The 21,429-nt window shown below is 42.2% G+C and overlaps 1 protein-coding gene across 5 annotated transcripts in view; it reads left to right on the top strand.

Moving 5' to 3' along the window:
- The window catches only part of SNX24 (sorting nexin 24), a 212,071-nt gene extending 191,393 nt beyond the window's left edge, over nucleotides 1-20,678 (top strand). For 3 of the 5 annotated variants that reach the window (XM_056804506.1, XM_016423740.2, XM_016423741.2), the window contains 4 exons: nucleotides 14,322-14,416; nucleotides 16,047-16,079; nucleotides 16,500-16,579; nucleotides 19,720-20,678. In XM_056804506.1, coding sequence (XP_056660484.1) covers nucleotides 14,322-14,416; nucleotides 16,047-16,079; nucleotides 16,500-16,579; nucleotides 19,720-19,790 — 279 coding nt within the window. In that variant the 3' untranslated portion in view covers nucleotides 19,791-20,678. The remainder of the gene's footprint in view (nucleotides 1-14,321; nucleotides 14,417-16,046; nucleotides 16,080-16,499; nucleotides 16,580-19,719) is intronic. The other 2 variants (XM_056804507.1, XM_001363596.4) reach the window with 1 other exon arrangement.
- The last annotated feature ends 751 nt before the right edge of the window (nucleotides 20,679-21,429 follow it).

The raw sequence follows: 21,429 nt of genomic DNA on the forward strand, positions 1-21,429 counted from the left end.
ATTGGGGAAATGTTTAAACTTCTAACGAGAACAAATTGTTTTCAAGCACATTAAACTCTTCCGAATCCTTTGGTCACATACATCTGTATTTGATACTGCGGTGAGCCTGTGGCTTCATCCAAGTGGATAATCCCTCTTAGCAAAGCCGATTACATGCCCTTAGTGCCTGCCTATGTTGTACACTTCTAGTCCATGATGTCCCACAGTTGTTGGAGGCATTCATTTCATTATCTCCTTCTAGGGGTAGCTCCCTAGGAAGCATGTAGACTGTGCATGTTTACTTTGCTCATTTTTTCTGTTCATATATTTGCTTGAAAAGGTTTTGGAAACTTCTGTGCAGTGTCTTATTTATAGTATGTTGCAGCCTGCTCATGTCCCCCGTGTGCATCTCTTGTTGGCTTTTGGGTGCTTCTCAACTTCATTTCTTCACACGAAAATGAGATTTCCTGACAGCTGTCTGTTATAAAAATTTGCAACTAAGAAGAGAACCTTGGGACCATTTTAAAAGAAATCGACAGTTCTTTACTAAACAAATATATTATGCTAGACTCTACTAATTAGAAATTGTTGCTGCCTCTGTCTCAACCCAAATCCCTTAAGAATAGTTCCCAGCCATTAGTTCCAGTTATCCTATAAGCTACAAAGTGATTTTTAAAAGATTGAACTCTTTCCTTAAAGTCCCAGTGAAACGCTTTTTCTTGTTCCTAAGGTGACTCCTTCTTCAAAGCTATGCCAGATGAGCACACATTGGAAAGACTTGTTTCTAGCACAGACCAGGTGTGTACTATGTACTGCTGTCGAAGGATCGCTTGACCTAGGAATGAGGACGTGCATTTAATTTAAGCATCTCGAAAATGAATAGATAATAACTGGCTCAAAGGTTATATCTTTTTAGTGTGGTGTTGTGCTTCTGTGTGGATTTGGGGGGTTAAATTAGTGGAAGAAACTAAATCAATGACTTCAGTTTGTTTTTCGCCTATTAGAGATAATTGATAAATTATACCAAATTCAAAAACTTAAAGGGAAGCAGGAATTCTATGAAGTAAAGAAAATTTGTCAACAAATATTTCTCTAAGTTGAAATGAAACATTTCTTGGGAGAGATAAAGGGCTCCAACTTGGGCGATGTTTCTGTTTAAAAAAGGTGTGTTCAGATCATGGATTCCAGGTTACGTATTGTGAGGGAGACGAGGCTCCCACTATCGTGAGGCCATTGGTCATCTTGAGGACTCATAGAAGAGCAAATAGTTAACAGTAAAACCGTTCCACAATTCTGTAAGCATCGCTCTTCATCCTTTTGTTTTATACACTGTTCTGTAGGGCCAGAGAACACGAGCAGAGGGAGCTCAACAGACACGTGGAGAGAAGACAGGCAGAGAGAGGGATGGGGAGAGGAAGGGAAGGAGGGAGGGAGGGAGAGGCAGGCTTTGGGGATTTGGCAAGGAAGGAGGAGTGAGAGTTCAGAAATACTGTGAAAAATCTTGGCCTTGGCCAAGGCCCATGAATGGAAAGCTATCTTTAATGAAAATATATGTGCAAATATTTCACAAATAGGAATAAGTGTGTAGCAACATACTCAAAGGATTATTCACTATAACTAACCTGTTTTTACCAGGAATTCAGGGTTGATTCAATATTAAGAAAAATGTGAACAAAAGTGCTAGAATTCATATCAACAAATGGAAAAAAACCCGTCCCACTAAAATATGGACATTATTAAGTATCAGGCTAAGTAGACTTTTTCCTTCATATGTTAAGCCACGTCTTTTATTAGAGAACTACTGTTATCTGTAATCTGTAATCTGTAATACTGTTATCTGTAAAAGAGAAATCTAAAGGTCTTACCAATAAGAGCAAGGATAAAGCAAGAATGTCCACTAGCACCTATTTTTCATATGCTTCTAGAAATACTAGTTTAGCAATAAAATAAGAAAAAGAAATTAAAAGAATAAGCATCAGAAGATAAGCTTAATTATAACTTTTTATGATGACATGATGGAAAAAGTAGTGAAAGAAAGAAAAATGTTAATGAAACATTTTTTTCAAAAAACACAGAAGATCAGAAGGAAGTTCAGCTGGAAGCTTAGACAAACAGGACGGCTTTGAAATTACTATGTTGAACTTGTTCATCTTTGTCAAATTCATCAAGAAGAATTTTTTAAAATACAGACTATACTGAAATATGAATAGAACTACATGCCACCCTTTAGAAAAAAAAGGAACACTTAAAGACATAGTTCTGTGCTCATTGTTAGGCTGAACCTACAACATTGCAAAAATTTCATGTTCTGTCACTTAAATTAACAAGAGACCATCTTACTGAACTAGAGGAAAAAACAGTAATGGGACCATGAAAATGGTAGGTAAAGGGTACAGAGCATCTCAAACTATACTACAATTCTCTGTTATTGGTTAAAAATAGGAAATATGAGCAATAGAACAGGGTAAACAAAATTTTGTAATCTAAAATAATCCAAAAAATTTTGGAAATAATACAAAAGTAAACTCATACTTGATAATTTAAGACACCAACTTCTGTTCTAAGAACTTCCTATTTAATAACAACTGCAAAGTGTGGCTGGAAATGAAGTGTGAAACAACAACTTATTTCATATGCTGCAATCAACTCCAAATGGATTCATGACCTAAACATAAAACTCTTTTTGTCCTAAACAAATTAGCGGGATGTAAAAGGAATCATCATTCATAACTTGTCTAAATAAGGAATAGAAATCACTGTGAATTCTCCAATCGTCATAGAATTTCATTTTTTCGCACAGACATGCTCATTTGGGGGATTAGTCTATTGTGCTCCCTTTTTAGTTGAAAACGTTCTCTTGTTAACTCTGCTTTGGCTCATTCCATGAAACTATAAGCATCTGGTAGAAAGTGGGTAAATGAAAGATTATAGACTCTAAAGCCCTCTAAAAGCTTGTGGTTCTTGGTCCCCAAGGAGAGTGACACGGCGGCCTACTTACAGCAGCGAAGAGGTATTGATTTTCTTCCTTCCCTGTTTTTAGCTGCACCTCTGAATAAAGCCTAGGAAGAAGCATCTCTCAGTGAAGAGAGAAAAAACTGTCATGAACTTTTTCACCCTAATATTGGGCATTTCAAGCCAAACCAGATAGAAAGAGAAAGGGCTTTAAGGACACTTAGAAACTGTACTACTTAATTCATTGCCATCGCTTTTTGTGCCTTTTTCTGCACTCTGGATTTTTTTTTTTAAGAAACTATGGTAGACAATGGAAAGAAATATATTTTTTGAATGCTTGAAGAAAGAATAAAAGAATCCAATCAGTGGAAACAATGCATCCTTGTGCGGTGATCTTAGAAGGTTAGAAAGTGTTCTTGTTCAAGTTTTCAACAAGATGTTCAGATCCTGTTATAATTGGCTGCTGAGTAGGTTTGGACCTAACTAGAATGCCAGTGTTCGATTTCAGAGTGTCCTCTGTGAAGACGTGTCACCATTTATGCTGGCTTTAGTGACAATTTTCTAAAATGGAAACTCGTGGGAAATCATTACACTGTTTATATGTCTCCCTTGTCGGACAGCATTATCTTGTGATATTTTATCAGTGTTTTCCACTGCATGATGGCATCTAGCTAAGGTTAAGGCAGAACAAGTCCCTCTGTAATTTTGTGACCATATTTTACTTAGTGAAGAAGAAAAGATAACTGACAATTAAGTACTTGGGATGTCACTAAAAGAACATATGCAACTAATCAATGGGATCCTCTGGGAACATGATTTTATAAAGCTGATAAGGTAGAAAAATTGGGATTTTGTGATTTGTGTTACATGATGATAATTGTGCCTTTTCAAGAAAAAAGACATTTCTAGTGGAGTAAATATTGGGCTTTCAAGGGACATATTCTATTTTCAGGGCTTTTATTTTTCTACTCAATCATTTATTAAACAAAGAAGTTATTTATAAATTCTCTTGCCTAGTATGTGACTTTGATATTTAAGAAGAAATATCCAGCTTTGCTCACTCCTTTTTTTGTGCCACTTCAAGGAATGAGAAATAATACTCTTGTGAAAATGTTAATTCTCTAGTTTTTAAAGAACCTACAGAAAACTAACTTAGTTTTAATATTTGATAACCATTTGCTACTTTAGAAAATATATTAGAAATATATCTACAAATCTTTTAAAATACTGTTTTAATTAAGCCCAATTCTCACTGTGCTTTTTGCATAACTAAATGAGTGATTGAAAATGAAAAGATTATTCAACCAGTAGGTATTTATTAAGTGCTAGGCACTATGCTACACACTGGTAAAGAAAGGCAAAGAGGAGCAGAACCAGGAGAACATTGTATACAGAGATGAATACATTGTGGCATAATTGAATGTAATGGACTTTTCTATTAGCAATGCAATGATCCAGGACAATTCTGAGGGACTTATGAGAAAGAACGCCGTCCACATCCAGAGAAAGAACTGTAGGAGTAGAAACACAGAAGAAAAACATATGATCAATCACATGGTTCAATGGGTATATGATTGGGGATGTTGACTTTAAATTATCACTCTATTACAATTATGAATAATAGGGAAATAGGTTTTGAACAGTGTTACATGTAAAACTCATTGGAATTGCTTGTCAGCTCCAGGAGAAAAATGCTCAAAGAAAGAAAGAAAGGAAGGATGAAAGAAAAAAGATAGCTTCTGTCCTCAAGGAGCTCACTATTTAACATGGAAAATAAAAAAAGCAAATGACTAGGTAAAATCAAGCTTATATACAAGATAAATTGGAAATAATAAAGGGAAAGAGTTAAGAGAAATTGCAAAAGATTTTCTATAGAATGTGATATTTTAAGCTGGATCTTGAAGGAAGCTGGGAGACAGAGGACAAAGAGAGAGAGCATTCAAGACATGTAGAAGAGTCGACAAAAATACCAAGTTGGGGGATGGAGTATATCTTGTTCAATGAACAGCAAAGACACCAGGGTCACTCGATTGAAGAGTAGGTGAGGAAGATGGGGAATGGACAGGGCATAAAGTAGAAGAGAACTGGAAGGGTGGGGAGGGTTAGATTTTAAGACTTTACACTGAAAGCATTCATTAAGTTTGGGGAATATAAATATAAAAGTGACAAAGTCTTTCCTCAAGGAGTTTGCATTGTAATGGGAGAAACAACATATGGAGTGGAATAGTTGTCAGGAAGGAAGTTTGGGTCTAGAATCACAGGAATAGTTCATTGTTCCCTAGAACAGCCTATTGATGTAGCTTTTTGAGCAACAGTGGTAAATTGCTTTGGTTACTGATCCCAAAGCATGAGAAAATATGGAATGGAAATAGAGGAGGGCTGAGTAAGATAAGCACAGTGGATATATCTGTGCATCTGCCTTTCATGGTTATTCCATTGCACCAGCTTAAGGTTATAGACACCAACAAGAACACATTTTTACTTTAAGATTTATTAAGCACTTTCTTCATAGCAGCCCTATAAAGTAGTTGGTATATGTGATTTTTCCCATTTTCCCATTGAGCAAACAAGCTCAGAGAGTTTAAGGTACCATGTTATAGTTATACAAGTATGTAAGAGAGCTGGAATTTGAAACCATGTGTCCTAACTCCATTTGTAATATTACTTCTACTCTGTCACGTCACCTTTTTATAAAGATAGTTATGATGAACATATACCTATTATATGTTTGTATTTTTGGTTCTAGCCATATACATGGAAAATATTCTACATCATTCTTAAAGTAACCTTTTATATACTTACCACTATTTATACATCCATCTGCTTGCTTTTCTGTAGAGAGGCATCTTGGTGTCTTGATTCTAAGTCAAAAGACTTAGGTTTCAGTCCTATTTCTTGTACTTTGTTTACTAGTTTCCAGTGCTTTGTATTTATAGAGGAAAAAAATCCCAAAGAATCATAAGCAAGGAAATTCTCCTCCCTGCTAAAGATTTTAATCAGCAGTTACAGAGCAACGTAAGTCTGGTAGCACATTATCCAATAATGTTATAACTGACAAAGTAAAGAACAGAAACCAGAAGTCAAACATATTTAGGAGAGGGCAGGCATATTTTATGGTGACAAATATGGAGGACATTAATCTCCAGACCAAGTTCAATAATTTAATATTGTTAGATTAAAATTAATATCTCCAAATTCTTATTTTTTATAAAGTTTAGTAATAATTACTTGAAATAGAAAAGATAGATAAGCATAGATTTAAAGTCTCTCCCTTACTCTAAGCCTGACCATATGTAGTTCATCCTGCAGGATTCTCCATCTGTCTCACCTTCCTGCTCAGGGAAGTAGAGAGCCAGGTGGGGTCCCCTCATACCCTTTTATTTGTGTTCATGGATGCAGCACTGGCATGTAAAAAATGGAATGAACTAGGTCAGCAATCCATTAGGGGGAGGGGATGAAATTCCCTCTACATAGTATTAAGCATCTACTATAGGCTTTGGCCCTTGGCACTGGGAATATAAAAATAAATAAAGTTGCCCTTGCTCTCCAGAAGTTTATATTCTAATGGGAAGTGAGTAGCAGAGAGAGAACATGTAAACAAACAAACAAAGTTGTGGTACTGGAGAGAATGTGATAAATGACAAAATGCACTCAGAAATTTAAGGAATGTCTGAAAAGACTTCTTAGAGGAAGTGAAATCCAAATTGGGCCCTTGAAGAAAGGAACTTCCATCAAAGAGAGATGATACAAGACATTCCACTCCATGCATGGCAGATAGTCTGAACAAAGAAATTAACACAATAAATACAGAATTTGGCTAGAAGAGTATTAGGGGGTAGATTCAAGTTTAATGTGGAGTGAAATGAATCACTTGAAGGTCACTGAATACTTAACCCTAAAGTAGAAAAGGATACTGTAACAAGGGAATCACTTTAAAAGACTGATATATATTAATTTAAGGTCGCCAAGGAATCAGCTATGTAATTCCTAAATGAAAAACTCAAGTCAGCCGTCAGCCTTTTTTGGAGTTTAATTACAATAGGAGCAAGAAAGGAATTAGAGATATATATAGAGAGAGAAAGGGGAGAGAAGGGAATAGGGCTTAAATACCCCTTCTGTTTAGGCTGGGCCAAAAGGCCCAAGCCCTTAGATAGCTGGGGCAAAGAAAAGAGCTCAGTCCCTATTACTCACGTGTCCAAAATGGAGAAACAGTCTCAGAGGCCCCCACCTTCAGCTTCCTTCAGAGCAAGCTTCCTCAGAGCCCAGGAACCACACCGACCAAAAACTCAACCACCTCCAGTCTCCAGACCCTCCTATCTTTAAGGACACCATCCAAGTTGCCTCCCCTCAGTCCTCACATCTACCAATCACTCTTCATCAATTTCCCTGTCAATGGAGGCTCTCGCTTAACCCAGGACCGCCCAGAGGTTTCTGGCTTTTGCACATGTCTGTTGAAGGTCATATTTTCAAATGATTAAATCTATACTCCTTTGCTACAGCCCTTTCTAAATCCTGTTAACCTGAGTAGGGTAGAGATTGAAATAATTAAATTTTGATCTAGGCTGCAGCCCTTACTCAATCCTGTTAGGACTGAATAGGGTGGAGATTTATTCCAAGTATCTCCATTGTATCAATTCTAAAATCAATCAAGACTCAAAGAAATTCCTGTTCTATGCTTAAGCATAGGTCAAAGTCCTTTCCATTGTTCAGCAAAGGGTTTCTGTCCTAAAGTAATCTTAAGAAGGGAAGAGAAGGAACCTCCCATGCCAATGGGGTTCCCATTCCAATAGACTATCAGTAAGAAATTTTCCAAGTATGAAATATCCCAATGGTGAAATTTTCAACAATTATAAGTCTAAGGAAATTTGAGGTTTACAATACACATTAAAATCTAGCTTTGGTAGATCACTCCCTTTCTTTAGTCTATGTGGAAATGCATCTGTTTAATAGGATTGACTCAAATAGTCTTGGATATCCAACAAGCCCAAAGATCACTGGTACCCCATGAGTGCAACCTTTTACTTAGGTGACTAGGAAGCCATGTCAAAATGTCCAGAATCTCAATTTAGAAACTTTATCAAGTGAAATCCAACCTAAGCCCTGTCCAATCCCTGGGATGAGCCAAATTCAAAATCAAATAGGGAAATTTTAGCTCGAATACATGTTCAGGGAAAGGGGGTGGGGGTGGTGGAGGAGAAGAGAATTTTAGTAGATATATTGGCCCTATCATGTATTACCCTATGGTGTCAAGGTCTTAAAAAACTTCTAGAAGACCTACCACCTAAATGTTTTATAGAGCTTTTACTGGATAATCTCCTAGCATAGATAACACTAAGGAAAAAAATGTTATTGCCTCCCCACCTCCATCATAATGTAGGTCCCATAAAGAAAAAGAAAAAAATGTGAAGGACAAAAAAAATATAGCTATAAGTCCTGTGCTTTTTGGAAGGTTTGAGTCTCAGGTCTTAATGATCTAATTCACATGGTAGACATTAATTCTAAATAATGTTTATAGGTCATAGTAGGTCTCCTAGTGCAAGAAAGTGGTAGTGAACTAGAGCAACACATCAGAGATATAAATTTTCCCCTGAGCACTGCTTTGGCTGTATCCCATAGGTTTTGATATGATGTCTCCTCGTTGTCATTCTCTTTAATGAAGTCTGCAATTGTTTCTATGATTTCTCCTTTGACTGACCCATTTTGAAGAATTAGGTTACTTAATTTCCAATTAATTTAAAATTTGCCTTTCCATGGACCCTTGTTAATTATAATTTTTACTGCATTATTGTGAGAGCTAAAGAGCCTTCGACTGTTGAGAGCCAGATGAGTGACAGGAGCAGACAGTTGGAACTGAAGCAAGGCAGCCTGGGAAAGAACCTGGAGGAGGGAGGGGCTTTTGGTAGGGGACCTTGGGGAGAAAGGTAGACTCTTGGGACTGCTGGAGACTGACCGAAAGCCATTCCAAAGGATTACCCTGGAAGACTACATCTTGAACCCTGGTGTTGCCAGTCCTATAGGGTAAAATTCTGATCCCTTTGGATCTGAGGGGTCAAGGACTCAGATGGCCTTTGAGCTGATCTCTATAGATCTGCACTCTTACTTACCTCAATCTAATCCCAGCCTTACCTTAATACCATAGTTAGTTTGGGAATTGGGGGAAGAGAATAAGAATCCCTGGTTTGGCCTTTGGGGTCATCCAGGGAGAAGGACCTTGGGGTTAGGAATTTAGGGACACCTCTCACTCTTCTACCCAACCCCCCACCTCCTGATACCTTGTTATAATTAAATCTTTATCTCAATTCACAGTCAGATATTGGAAAGACTTTATTCCCGGGGGGGGGGGGGAGGAAGTGGGGGTGGGGGTAGAGGGAGCAAGCAAGAATCTGGAGGCAGCTGATCGGCCATACTCTGTGCTGGTCAGGCTCCCTGCTGTGTTGATGAATCAGAGGGGAGGCTTTTACCCCAGGGAGATCCGTGCTCGTCAGTAGGGGAGACCCCTCTTTGACCACCTTCACTGGCCTATTTTCTGGAAGCTCTTCCCTTCCACGAACTACCCTCTTGTCCAAGCTCTGGTGTGGTGCTGAGGGAGAGGCCTTGGAAGATATATTCCACCCAGACATCTCTCCTGCATTCACTCACTAGGATAGAGATAATCACTTATCACTTAACTATCACAAGTAAGGGAGTGAACAACAGCTCCCCAAAGTAACCATTACAATTATGTATTATCTAAAAATGTGGCAATTATTAGTTCTGCTTTTCTCCATTTGTTTGCAATATTTCAATGCTCTAGTATATGGTTGATCTTTCTATATGTACCATGTACTGCTGAGAAGGAAGTATATTCCTTTTTATCCCTGTTCAGTTTTCTCCAGATGTCTATTAACTCTAATTTTTGTAGAATTTCATTTACTTCGCTTCTTATTTGGTTTGATTTATCTAGTTCTGAAAGGAGAAGGTTGAGCCTTACTATCTATTTTCTTCTTGACTTCCTTCAGAAATCTAGATGCCATGGGGCATAAATGTTTAGTACTGATATTACTTCATTGTTTATAGCACCTTTTAGCAAAATGTAATTTCCTTCCTTATCTCTTTTAATCAGATCAATTTCTACTTTGGCTTTGTCTGGTATCATGATTGCTACTCCTGCTTTTTTTACTTTAGATGATGCATAATAAATTCTGCTCCAGCTTTTTACTTTGAATCTGTGTGTGTCACCCTACCTCAAATGTGTTTCTTGTAAACAACATATAGTAGTATTGTGATTTTAATCCACTCTGCTATCTGCTTCTGATTCTTAAGACCTGATTTTCCTTTGTCAGTTTTTGGTTCTCTTTTTTCAGTTGTGCCATTTCTTCTTGTGTTACTTTCATTTCTTGTTGCATCACTTTCATTTCTCTTCTCCACTTTTCCTCTATTAGTTTTTGAAGTTTTTTTTTTAAGCTCTTCCAGATTCTTGTCCAATCCATATTTTTCTTTTGGACTTTGAATGTGTTTCCTTTGCTTTCTCTGTCCCCTTCTGTGTCTACACCTTGCTCTTTGTCTCCATAAAAATTCTTTAGAGTTAGCTCCTTTTTTTGTTGTTTGCTCATTTTTTCTATCTAATTATAGGTAAACTGTTTTCTGGGAAGTTGGGATACCCTCTTAAACTTCAGTCCTTTCTTGATGCTATTTTCAGCTTATTTTCTGGATCCTTACTAGTTTACCAGATGATCTGAGGGCTTAGAGCTCTGAGAGCCCCCTGCCCCTGCTGATTCAATTGCCCTTGAGATGCTGATAGCTTAAAGACTTTCCTCAGGCTTGTGTGTAAGCTTTTGATCCCAGTATGAACTCGATCAGGTCTGGGAGCTAATCAAATTCTAGCCCCAAGCTAAGGTTCATGTTTGCCCTGTCCTGGGCACACTTAGTTTTGGGCAAAAAGATCCAGGGGAGCCTCCCCCTGTGAACTGTGTCCTTACCCCAAACTGTGGATTATGTCTTCATCCTAAACCCAGATTAGGATTCCTGATTTCACTCTGGGTCACTTGGATCAGCCCTCTTCAGCCCAGATTGCCCTGGGCTGGGACTCCAAACTTCTACACAGGTTTGAAATCTCAAGAAGTGTGAGTTGGCTTGGATCACTATTTGCCCAGGTAGGATCTCAGTGCCTGACTTATGTTGGGCTTAAATTTGGAACCTTTGAGAGCAGATGTGAGGTGGGCATGGGGTGGAGGGGTTGTGGTTTGCTCTTGGCTTGCTTTTCACTTATTGCTATAGCTTCTTGCTAACTATGCACCCCTCTTACCTCAGTTCCCCAGATGGTGTCTGCCTACTTTTGCGTTTTGGGGGTTTTTTTTGGAAGGTTGTTTCACTCTGTCTCCTTGTTGGTTCTTTCACTCCTATATTCGTTTTGTTATGATATTTAATCTTGGTCAGAGAGGATTTTCATGTTGAAACTGTGCTGCTGTTCTAGTTACTCCTTCATCTTCAGAAGAATCACTTTCAATAGAATCTCCTCAAATGAATTTAGCATTTTCTTTCTTTTCTCATCCCTTTCTTCCTTCCTTCCTCCCACCCTTCCTTCCTCCCTCCCTTCCTTCCTCCCTCCCTTCCTTATTTCTTATCCTCTTCCCTTCCTCCCTCCCTCCCTTCCTTCCTTCCTTCTTTCCTCCCTTCCTTCCTTCCTTCTTTCCTCCCTTCCTTCCTTCCTTCTTTCCTCCCTTCCTCCCTCCCTCCCTTCCTTCTTTCCTCCCTTCCTCCCTCCCTCCCTTCCTTCCTTCCTTCCTTCCTTCCTTCCTTCCTTCCTTCCTTCCTTCTTTCCTCCCTTCCTCCCTCCCTCCCTTCCTTCTTTCCTCCCTTCCTCCCTCCTTCCCTTCCTTCCTTCCTTCCTTCCTTCCTTCCTTCCTTCCTTCCTTCCTTCCTTCCTTCCTTCCTTCCTTCCTTCCTTCCTTCCTTCCTTCCTTCCTTCCTTCCTTCCTTCCTTCCTTCCTTCCTCCCTCCCTCCCTTCCTCCCTCCCTTCCTCCCTCCCTTCTTCCCTCCCTTCCTCCCTCCCTTCCTCCCTACTTTCTGGCTCAGGATGAGAAGGGACAGTCGGTCACAGTATTAAATTACAAAAATGTGATTTATAGATTAAGGCATTTGTATTCCTGTGAGGTCTGGCCCAAATAGAGTGATTGCACCTGATTCCTGCCTCTAACCCTGAGTGAGGAATGGGGAGGCTCTTTTTCTAACAAAGGTTTCTAGAAACAAGGAATCTTAGTGGCAAGTTTCACCAAGCTGCAAATGGCAGCTTTTGCCCATAGGCCAAGGGAACACAGTGCTGGTCCTGAGTCAGTCTTTTCAGTCTTTCACAGATAACGATTACAGTTAAACATTTTTATACATATATAGATGACACTTGCTAAATTAATACTTGTTTTTTATATATGAGAGGTGCATAGTTTATGTGGCTAATATTAAATTTAGCTAACTTTAGCTAATTAAAGTAACCCTGTATTGCCTTTTTTATTTAGTTGTAATGCTTTTCTACTCATCCTTCTTTACTGGATTAAATATTTATCTAACTGAATATTATCTCTCACCAATATAGACTTCCTTCTACCTTTTTGGGATTTTCTTTGTCATTCTTTTATGGCAACAATGGCAGCAAACTCATTATACAATAAAAAGTGACTCTCCTAAAGTCCTTTTTATTAGAAACAGTTGTCATTATGCCTCACCTCAAATTGTATGACCATTCCTCTTAGAGCAGGAAGGACTATGGAATGCATTGAGTCCTACTTTTCCATTTTAAAAATGAGGAAACTGAGGCACAGATAACATTTTCCCAGAGTCTCACAAGTAGCAAGTGCCTGCGGTGAGTTTTTAGCTTATGTCTTTCCAGACTAGCACCTTATCTACTGGGTCATGCTGCCTTTCATTGAGAAAATTGGGTTTGTTGGTGCTAAACAAAATTTATTTCAGGCATGCTGCGGTTATGTGGGATGGTGTTCAGAGATATAAACAGATTTTTTTTTTTGCCTGTCTTCTCTCATTAATGATCACATTCTGACTGTAACTAGTGCATTGTAAGCCAATCCATCATGAAAAATAAATAATTCACCTTGTTAACATTCTCTAAATCTTACATTAATAAAACCAAAGTGGCACTCTGAGCACGTGAACACTTTTACATACTACAGTGATGGATGACACATCTTGGGATCCTGGAAATGAAGTAGTTCAAGTCATTTAAAATGTCCCACACTTGTTATTGATTTAATTTATTTTAAAAGATGAGGGTAGAGATAAGACTGTTACTCCCCCCCCCCAAAAAAAAATGATTCTGCACAAATAATAGAATGAATCCAGATGTGTTTGAGTGGATGCTTTTTGTAGCTCTACAGCATTATGTTAGCTTATTCAAGAAGGTATTTCCTGACACTCTTAAGTAGCTATCAAAAACAATAATCATAATAAACCTGAATCACTGCAACTTGTCATGAACGATCCAACTTTTTCAACTCAATGCATATAACAGATGGCAAGAGTTCTCAAGGATGGCCAATGAAGTTTGTCTGTTCGAGATGCAAATTCTGGTACCTGTAAATTATGCAATGTGATTCGGTTTGTGCTTTCCATCTGTGTTCTTTAAAGATCATCCAAACTTTGTACTGGGTTATGTATTTGGGGCGACTCCCCCTTAATTTCAGAGGCATACGCCTGCCATAACGATCTATGCCAGATACATGATAAAAAGAACACTTACGCATTCTGACATTCATTTGGACAGATGTTTGTTAACTATTTACTTGATTCAAGACTCGGATCTAGACGTATTCATTTCAAGGAGCCTTTCACCTTCGTCGTGATAGATTATACGTTTAATTTCTCCACATAATCCATCATCAGAATTTATGAGATATCCTTTTACCAAATAATTATTAATGACTGCTGTGTGCTAGGTATTATGTTAGGTGCTGGGGATACAAAGACAAAATGTCCTCAAAGAGATTTCCTTATAAAGTTAAATCCTACCCTCACCATTAACCATACATCTTTGTATGGCAAAATACTGCACATCCTACTGTCCTAGCCTGATTTGGGGTCAGGAGGATCTGTATTCAAATCCTGCCTCCGATTCTTACCTGCTGGATGATCATAGGCAAAGTTTGTCCCATAGCACTGCTAGTTGTAATTCTGAGGGGATCGCTGACATGACTCCTGCATATATGTATCATTGGGATTTCTGGTGGCTGAGACGTGCAGAAGGCTTTAAATTGAATTGGCAAGTAGTAATGCTTGTGAACAGGCAAAAACTTTTGTCAGCTTTATAGCCTTTTAAAAACATTACCCATGACTGATACTTGAAATGGCCTGTGGTTGCTAATCCGTACTTTAGTTCTTAATTCTACCTGTTCTTTTTGTACAGGCTGTCATTTTGGAAAATGAGGAGCTTCCGAAATTCTTTCTTGATTTTCTAAATGTACGACATTTACCCTCTCTACCAAAGACCGAAAGTTGTGGGTAAGATTTGTCTTTTACCTACGGGAGGTGTTTTTGAAGTGTATTTCCCTCCCATCATGGGATTTGGCAAAGCAGTTAATGAAGAAAATTATTTGAGACGGTAGTTTTCCAAATCCGACATTCAGTTATACGCAGAAATTCATTGTAAAGGGTTTGACTTCTGCAGGACATGATGTAGAGGTGCATGTAGTTAAATGTGATTGGCCCCTTTGCCTCTGAGAAAGCATGACCCATACTCTGCCTAGAGACAGAAGGAGAAGGGGTTTCTTCTTCCTCCCTTGTTACCATCCTCTCTGTTCTCGCCCCTAGATTTGTTGGCAGCGTTCAGCTTTACACCCAGTTGTATCTACATAATGTATTGACCCTTCCCTAAAGTAGGCGTCTTGCTGCATAGTCAGTCGTATGGTTTTATACAGTTTTCATGAATAAAACTAAAACTCATGGATAGAATGATAGGATCAGCTCTATCAGTTACTGAAACTCTCTAGGGCTGAATTTCCTCATCTGTAAAGTGGGAGATGTAGACTAAACACCTTCAGTGTCCCGTAACTGAATCATGTAAAATTGATGAGCTCACCTACCCCTTCAACTATATTCATTTGGGATTAGATAGCTGCCCAGGACCCATTAAGAATGCTGAGCAAAAAATAGTTCTTTTGCCCCACTACCTGTAATTAAAGGCATTCCTCAAAGGCCTCTCATGAGGCCATCAAGTTCATTAAGTCATGCTTATGTGATAGGAAAAATCAGATTTGCTTCAAGGCAATTTGAGAAGGAAATTTTAACTTCTTAGTTAGAAAGACCCAGGATTAAATTATATCTGAGATATTTATTAGCCACGAGACCTTGGGCAAGTCATTTAACCTCAAATGGTATACCACTCCAGTATCTGCTCCATAAAATTTATGTACGGTAATTAAGCTTCGTTTATAAAGACCCCATGATGGCCTTTTTTCCTCTATAAAAATGGTTAAAGAGAGTAAAATTGAGAACCTAAATCTTAGATGCCAAGTGACTGGGCAGTTGCTATCTTGAGTAGCTTCAATGATGTCTCATTTGAAACAACTCAGATCGTTCACAGAGCTTTGTGACTGGGCAGATTATTTAGTCTCTCCTGCGCTCTGTTACATCTCTTTAGTCAGAGGGTGGGATTTGATGAAGCTGCCTTCAAACTATAAATCGTTGGTCCTGTTACTCAGTGACTGTCTTGATATAAGCACTTTCCAACAAGGGACCCCTCTCTCTGGATTCCCACCCACATGCTAGCTGTACCCCATAATGAGAGCCACCCAGGCTCCTCAGTCATCGCCAAGCCTAAAGCCATGATTGCCCCACTTATTAGAGCAGGAGTTTCCTTAAAACAGAGCTGCCTTGTGGGACCTCTCTAGGAGTTGACGGAGGGAACACTCAACAGTTGTGTGCCCTCGTCCAGATGTTGTCGAGCCAGGATTTAGAAAGTTTTAAAGTGACTGTTGGGCAAGAAAATGGCTTGTTTCGGGCTCATCTGTGTCTAAATTCGAACTTGGATTAGGTCTTTATTTGAAGCCCTCCTCGGGGCTCCAGGAGTGCATGCGGTTACTCTTCAGCTGGCACACGGTGATCCATCTCTCTGTTCTTCTCTTCATTTTAGCTCCTTTGAGGAAACAGAATCTGAAGAATCCAGGTGAGAGCTGATCCACTCGGCGTCATGTAGGCTCCCAGGACGCCGATTCCCTTCAGTGTCCTGACGCTGGGTGGGTCTGGCGGGCCATGCTAGAACCCCATAATTAGGGCCCCTCCAATCAGGACACTGAAATCATTCTGTACACTGACGAATGAAAGACTGTAGAGTCCTACGCGGCTATCTGCAGCGGCCAGACACTGGCTAGCCGAGGAATGCTGCTGCAGCACGGCGACATTAGACGTTAGCCTTGTAGAAGCTAAGCTTGCTACTGTCTGTGCTGTACGTGGCGTGCCCTGAGAGGTCTCCCTCTGTACGCGGCGTACAAGTCAAAAGGCCCTTCTGGACCCCCTCCCAACTAGTCTGTAGGCTTTCCCGCCTGCCGTCCCGCCATGCTGACATGCCTGTTCTTGACCTTTCCAGCAAACTGTCCCACCAGCCCGTGCTGCTGTTCCTCAGGGATCCGTACGTCTTGCCTACAGCCAATGGTAATTGCGCCTGTGGTGGGTAACGCCCTTCACCGCTCTGACCCCGCCCCACATAAGCCACGCCTTTAATGCCGGCCTCCGACCAGAGCCTGGGGGCGGGCAGGAGAGTCACGCGCTTGGCCTAACAGCCATTCAGAGTCCAAATTGGAGCCAGTCTTTCAGGAGGAACGGCAGCTTTCCTAAGCGGAAGGCTGCGAAATGAGCGCCGTAGTGGTTCCGCCGAGGCTGACGGCGGCCATTCCCTTAGCTTAGAAAGGCTCCCAGAGCTTCCCCTTTGCACCCGGATCTCCGCTGGGATGGGAGCTTTAGGTCCCCGCCAGCCTCCCCGATGCGCCCCAAGCCAGCACCGCTTCCCGGTCAGTCAGAAGGAAGCCTCCGGAGGGCTTGTCTCCATCCCCCAACAGTCCGCTTAGGGCGCTTTACTGAGCACAGCGCCCACAGCCACTGCCGCGCGTCCCCATTTCACAGATGGGGGCTGCACGTGCCCAGGGTGGTCACGTGGCCTCCCACCTGCTGACCCCGTTGTGTGGGGACGAGCACAGCGTCCTTTGTGTGGCAGCAGCAGTGCAGATGGCTCGGCCACTCTCAGCCTCCGTTTCCCCCTCTGTAACCTGAGGTCGTGCCGGCCCCCTGTCCCAAGCCTGCTAGGATGAGGTGCCCTTTTGCACACTCTAATGCAGACCGTATGCTACCTGAGAGGTGCTGGCTGGCATTCCTCCGTAGTAAACGTGCCAGCCAGACAGAAGGGCCCCCTCCGCCCCTCCCAGTGTCTCTGCACCCCTCCCAAAGGGAGCGCTGTTCAGACGGGATACTCTAGAACGAGGGAGCTGCGCGGCAGGGTAGTCCGGGCTCTCGAGCAGGGGAAGCGCCTCCAAGACCGCGGACTCGTAGCGGGGCTCGAAGGATGGCGGAGAGGCGCCATCGAGACATTCTCAAGAGAGGGACCGAGTGAAGCCGAGGCAAAAGGGGCGCAGCTGGGGTGGAAGGATCGTCAGCCTGCTAGCAAGGGCCGGCTCGTTCGTGCGGAGGGACGGGGGAGAGTGAGGCGAAGCCCAAACGGGGGACGAGGCTGTGGAGGACTCAAGCAGAGAGAAGGCAGCCAGCAAAGGGCTGTCCGTGTGCCTTTATTCAGCAGCGCCTCGTTTGAATCCCGAGCCTGGAAAATAGAGTATTACTGGTGGGTGTTCCAGCACGTGCGGCCTCACCCGACAGAAGACTAAGCAGGGAGAAGGGCCGAAGGGGAGCCTTTGCTGTCGTGCCTTACTCTTCAGGCATCCTCTAACCAAGAGGGTTTTTCCTGTCTGGCCAGAGTGACGCGAGTGTAGCTTCTTGGCCGCCCCTCAATCTCAGTGGAATCCAATGATGATAACAAGTCACCAGAGTTACATGTGGCACGCTCAGGTTTGCAGAGCACTTGACAAGCGTTGTTCTGTTTTCTCTTCCCAAGAACCTGGAAGGTAGTTCCTGTCTTCATTTGAGAGATGAAGAAGCTGAGGCTGAGAGGCTAAGTGACTTGCCCAGGGTCACCCAGCTAGCACCTATCTGAGGCAGGATTTTAATGCTGGTCTGTTTAACTCCAGAGACACTGTGCCTCCAGTATCGCAGCAATGATGCACTATTGTGGTCCTGGGGGGATGCCCTCTGGATGAAGGAGCACTCAAGGGGTGGGGAGGTGGGTCAGTGGACAGGTCCAGGCCTGTAGGCCGGAGGAGCAGCTTTCAAAGCTGGCCCCACACGAGTACTGGCTGTGCGATTTGCTTTTTTTGAGGCATGTTGAGACCTTTGAAGCCCCAGTTTGGGCCAGGCCAGGCCCCTCTTCGTGTAGAATAAAGTTTCGTTGGCAAAGTGCCATTCGGTAGCGCTGGGTCGCTGGTCTACAAAAAGTGCTTTAGAGCATCTGCTGCTGTAGTTTAGCTCTTGAACAGGCAAGTCCTCCCCAAAGCGATATTCCCCAAGTTGTCAAAGGACCAAAGACTTGGGAGACGGGAGCCGCATGGAAAGGGTCAGCCCTTCCCCCACAATGATGAGCCCGGCGCCTTTAGACGCAGCACTTCCCCCAGAATGCCCCTGATCCATGTGTGTGCAGCGCCCGCCTGCGCCCCTGCAGCCCGCACCACGAAGCCTTCGGTCTCATTTCCTTCTCCTGCCCTTCGAGCACGGACACACTGACATGGATCAGAACCAGTGACTGACCAACAGCCGCCACCCAATGCAGCTCCTCCCTGGCTTCTTTGGAATGGAGCCTCTCCGAGTTAGACTTTGTGCCCCAGTAACGGGGTCTCTGCATACTAATAGGAGGACTGAAGAGCAGAACTGAACAGTCCGAGTTTGTCTCAGCTCCGCTTGATCTACACAGCTAGCTAGGACCGGTGAAAGCAGAAAGTCGTGGGACTCTCCATCCACGGAGCCACCCGCGCCCCCAAGTGTGTCTCCTCTGAGAGCACAAGAATGAGAAGGCAGAAAGACTGCGTCCACACGTGACCTTTTTGGCCCCGCCCCTCTAAGCTGGTCTCCTTGTAGGGCGGAGGTGATAGTGCGAGTGTCGCCCACGTGTATCACCGCCTCCTAGGCAGCTCCGTGTGTGGGCAGGAGAAGGCCAGTGTTAGTCCCTCCCCTCCGTATTTTACCTGCTGGAGGAGTCGGCACCGGGGAGAGGCTCTGGCGGTGCTCTCTCTCCCTTTGCCTCCGCTGAAAATGTGGCTGGTTTTTCAAGGATGACGGTTTGACGTTTTTCGGGAATTTGCCCTTCTAAGTTCGGGAGACCAGACAGCCTCGTATTGCTCCAGGCAGTATTTGAGCGCCCCGAAATGGCTCGGGCTAAATGCTGCTCCAAACCACAGTGGAGTCTTCCCAGGAGCAATCTTGGAATTCTTTCAGGGATATTGAGATTTTGCTAGAAATTGAATTGCCCGCGTAATCCATCTTCCTTGTGAGAAGAGATTCAGATCGAGCTGCAGCCCGGCAGCATTAAGTCCTAGAACATCCCTGAAATCAATAAGCCCCAAATCTGGCGGTGCTGGGCTAGAGCGGCTTTAGTGCTGAAGCAGTGTGCCCAGGAGCCGGAGGCCGTCTCTTAGACTAGGGAGGCTCCCCAGAATGTTGTCTTGACGCACGCACGCACGTAAGCAATGAGGCGCTTTTCTTTTGTCTTTCAGATGATTTTCCCAATGTAGTGATTGAAGGCGTTCTCCATGGGATCTTTTACCCTCATCTACAGCCCAGGTAGAAGCTGGAGCAACAAAGGCTCAGTCAAGCGGTCGAGATCCCCCCAACTGCCGAAACTCTGTGACACACTAGCTCTAGTCCCTGCTAACATTCGTAGTCCGGCTCCATTGAGGAAAGCGTCTGCTTCCTTTCCAAGCTAGAAACTGAATGTGGGATTTGGCGAAGCCAAGACAAAACCTTAAGAAGTAGGACGTAGCGATCTGCCCCGACGGAGCTTCAGAGGCTTTCTGTGGCCCTGGATGAACCCTGTGTGCCTCAGCAGCACATGTAGTGCACCTCGTGAAGGCTGGCACAGCGACACCAACTTTGTTTGTCTGGGTTTTCCAATGCCAACCTTCTTCACTTGGCCTTTTCCCAGCTGCCGAAAGGTGTCTCTGCTGGAGAACCAGCACCAGAAAGCTTATCCCAGAAACACTGCAACAGACATAGCTGAGAAACTGGTTTAACTGGAAATCAAAAGTCTGAGTACGTTTGTGGCGGCTCCCCCAAGCCCCAAAGGACCTCCACCCTATTCGATGGGGGAAAGGAAAGAGGTCCCCGCTGGCTACCTGTCCGTCCACGGAAGACCAAATAGCAGCTCCATTTTAAGTTGTTGCTTTTAGTAAGCTCCCAGGCGGCCATGTATGCAGGGACAACTTTAGAAGTCTAACTAATGAACTCCACTACTGCTAATATAGTCTAATTGTAGCAACTCGAGGCCTTCCTGCATTTTGAAGATAAATTGCACAGAGGGCATTTGACGCTGCTTCAGGTGACGACAAATAGTATTGCCAAGTCATAAATAGCACCCACCTAGAAGAACAGGGCTTTTCCAATGTTGGAGACACACTAAAATAGTTTGTATATTACTGAGTACTGGGCTGTAAAATAAACTTCAGATCTAAGAAAATATTCGAGTTCATCTTTTCTGCTTGAAACGTGAATAGTATTGTATCCATCTATTTCCATTTGTATAAAATAAGAGGCAAGTTACCTCATTGTGTGCTAGAAACAGAATAACTACTCAAAAAGTAGACTGGTCAATGCAGTGACATATTTACAAAGAACATACCAAGCAGCTAGGCACCAAGGGATCTTTTCTAAAAATTTAAACTTAAATATATATATTTGTGGATTTTATTTATTTATTCCTAGAATGCATTTAGTCTAACTTAATTATAAACTCTAGATTTAAATCAAAATGACAAAAATGTCCTAGATTTTGCAGTCTCCTACTGCTTCTGGGATTCATTTGGGAAGTATTACAGAGTCCATTATCCAAAGGAATATATTTTGGAATGATGAGAGACGTAATAAAAACTGATAGAGAACAGAAGGAAAGAAGCCAAAAAAGTGATATAGAAATAACAGGAAAAAAAGGAGAGAAAAGAGGTAACTTCAGGGTACCTTTCATATACTAGTTCTGAGAAGTTATGATATTCCCTAGCCTCTATACTATGGCCACCACCAAGGAACATCCTTCTTGCAGCCTTTTGTGCTGGGCTTATGATCTGCTTCCCAAGTTCCTCATCTATTCTTTCTGTTGAGGCAATCTATGGTCTCTTAACATGACAAACTGATTTCTCTTACTCTCTCTTCACCCAGTGTTCTCTACTACGCATCTTCCCTTCTGCTTCCTACACTTTCTCACATATGAGTAT

Source organism: Monodelphis domestica, chromosome 7, assembly GCF_027887165.1.
Source record: "Monodelphis domestica isolate mMonDom1 chromosome 7, mMonDom1.pri, whole genome shotgun sequence".
Lineage (NCBI taxonomy): Eukaryota > Metazoa > Chordata > Mammalia > Didelphimorphia > Didelphidae > Monodelphis > Monodelphis domestica.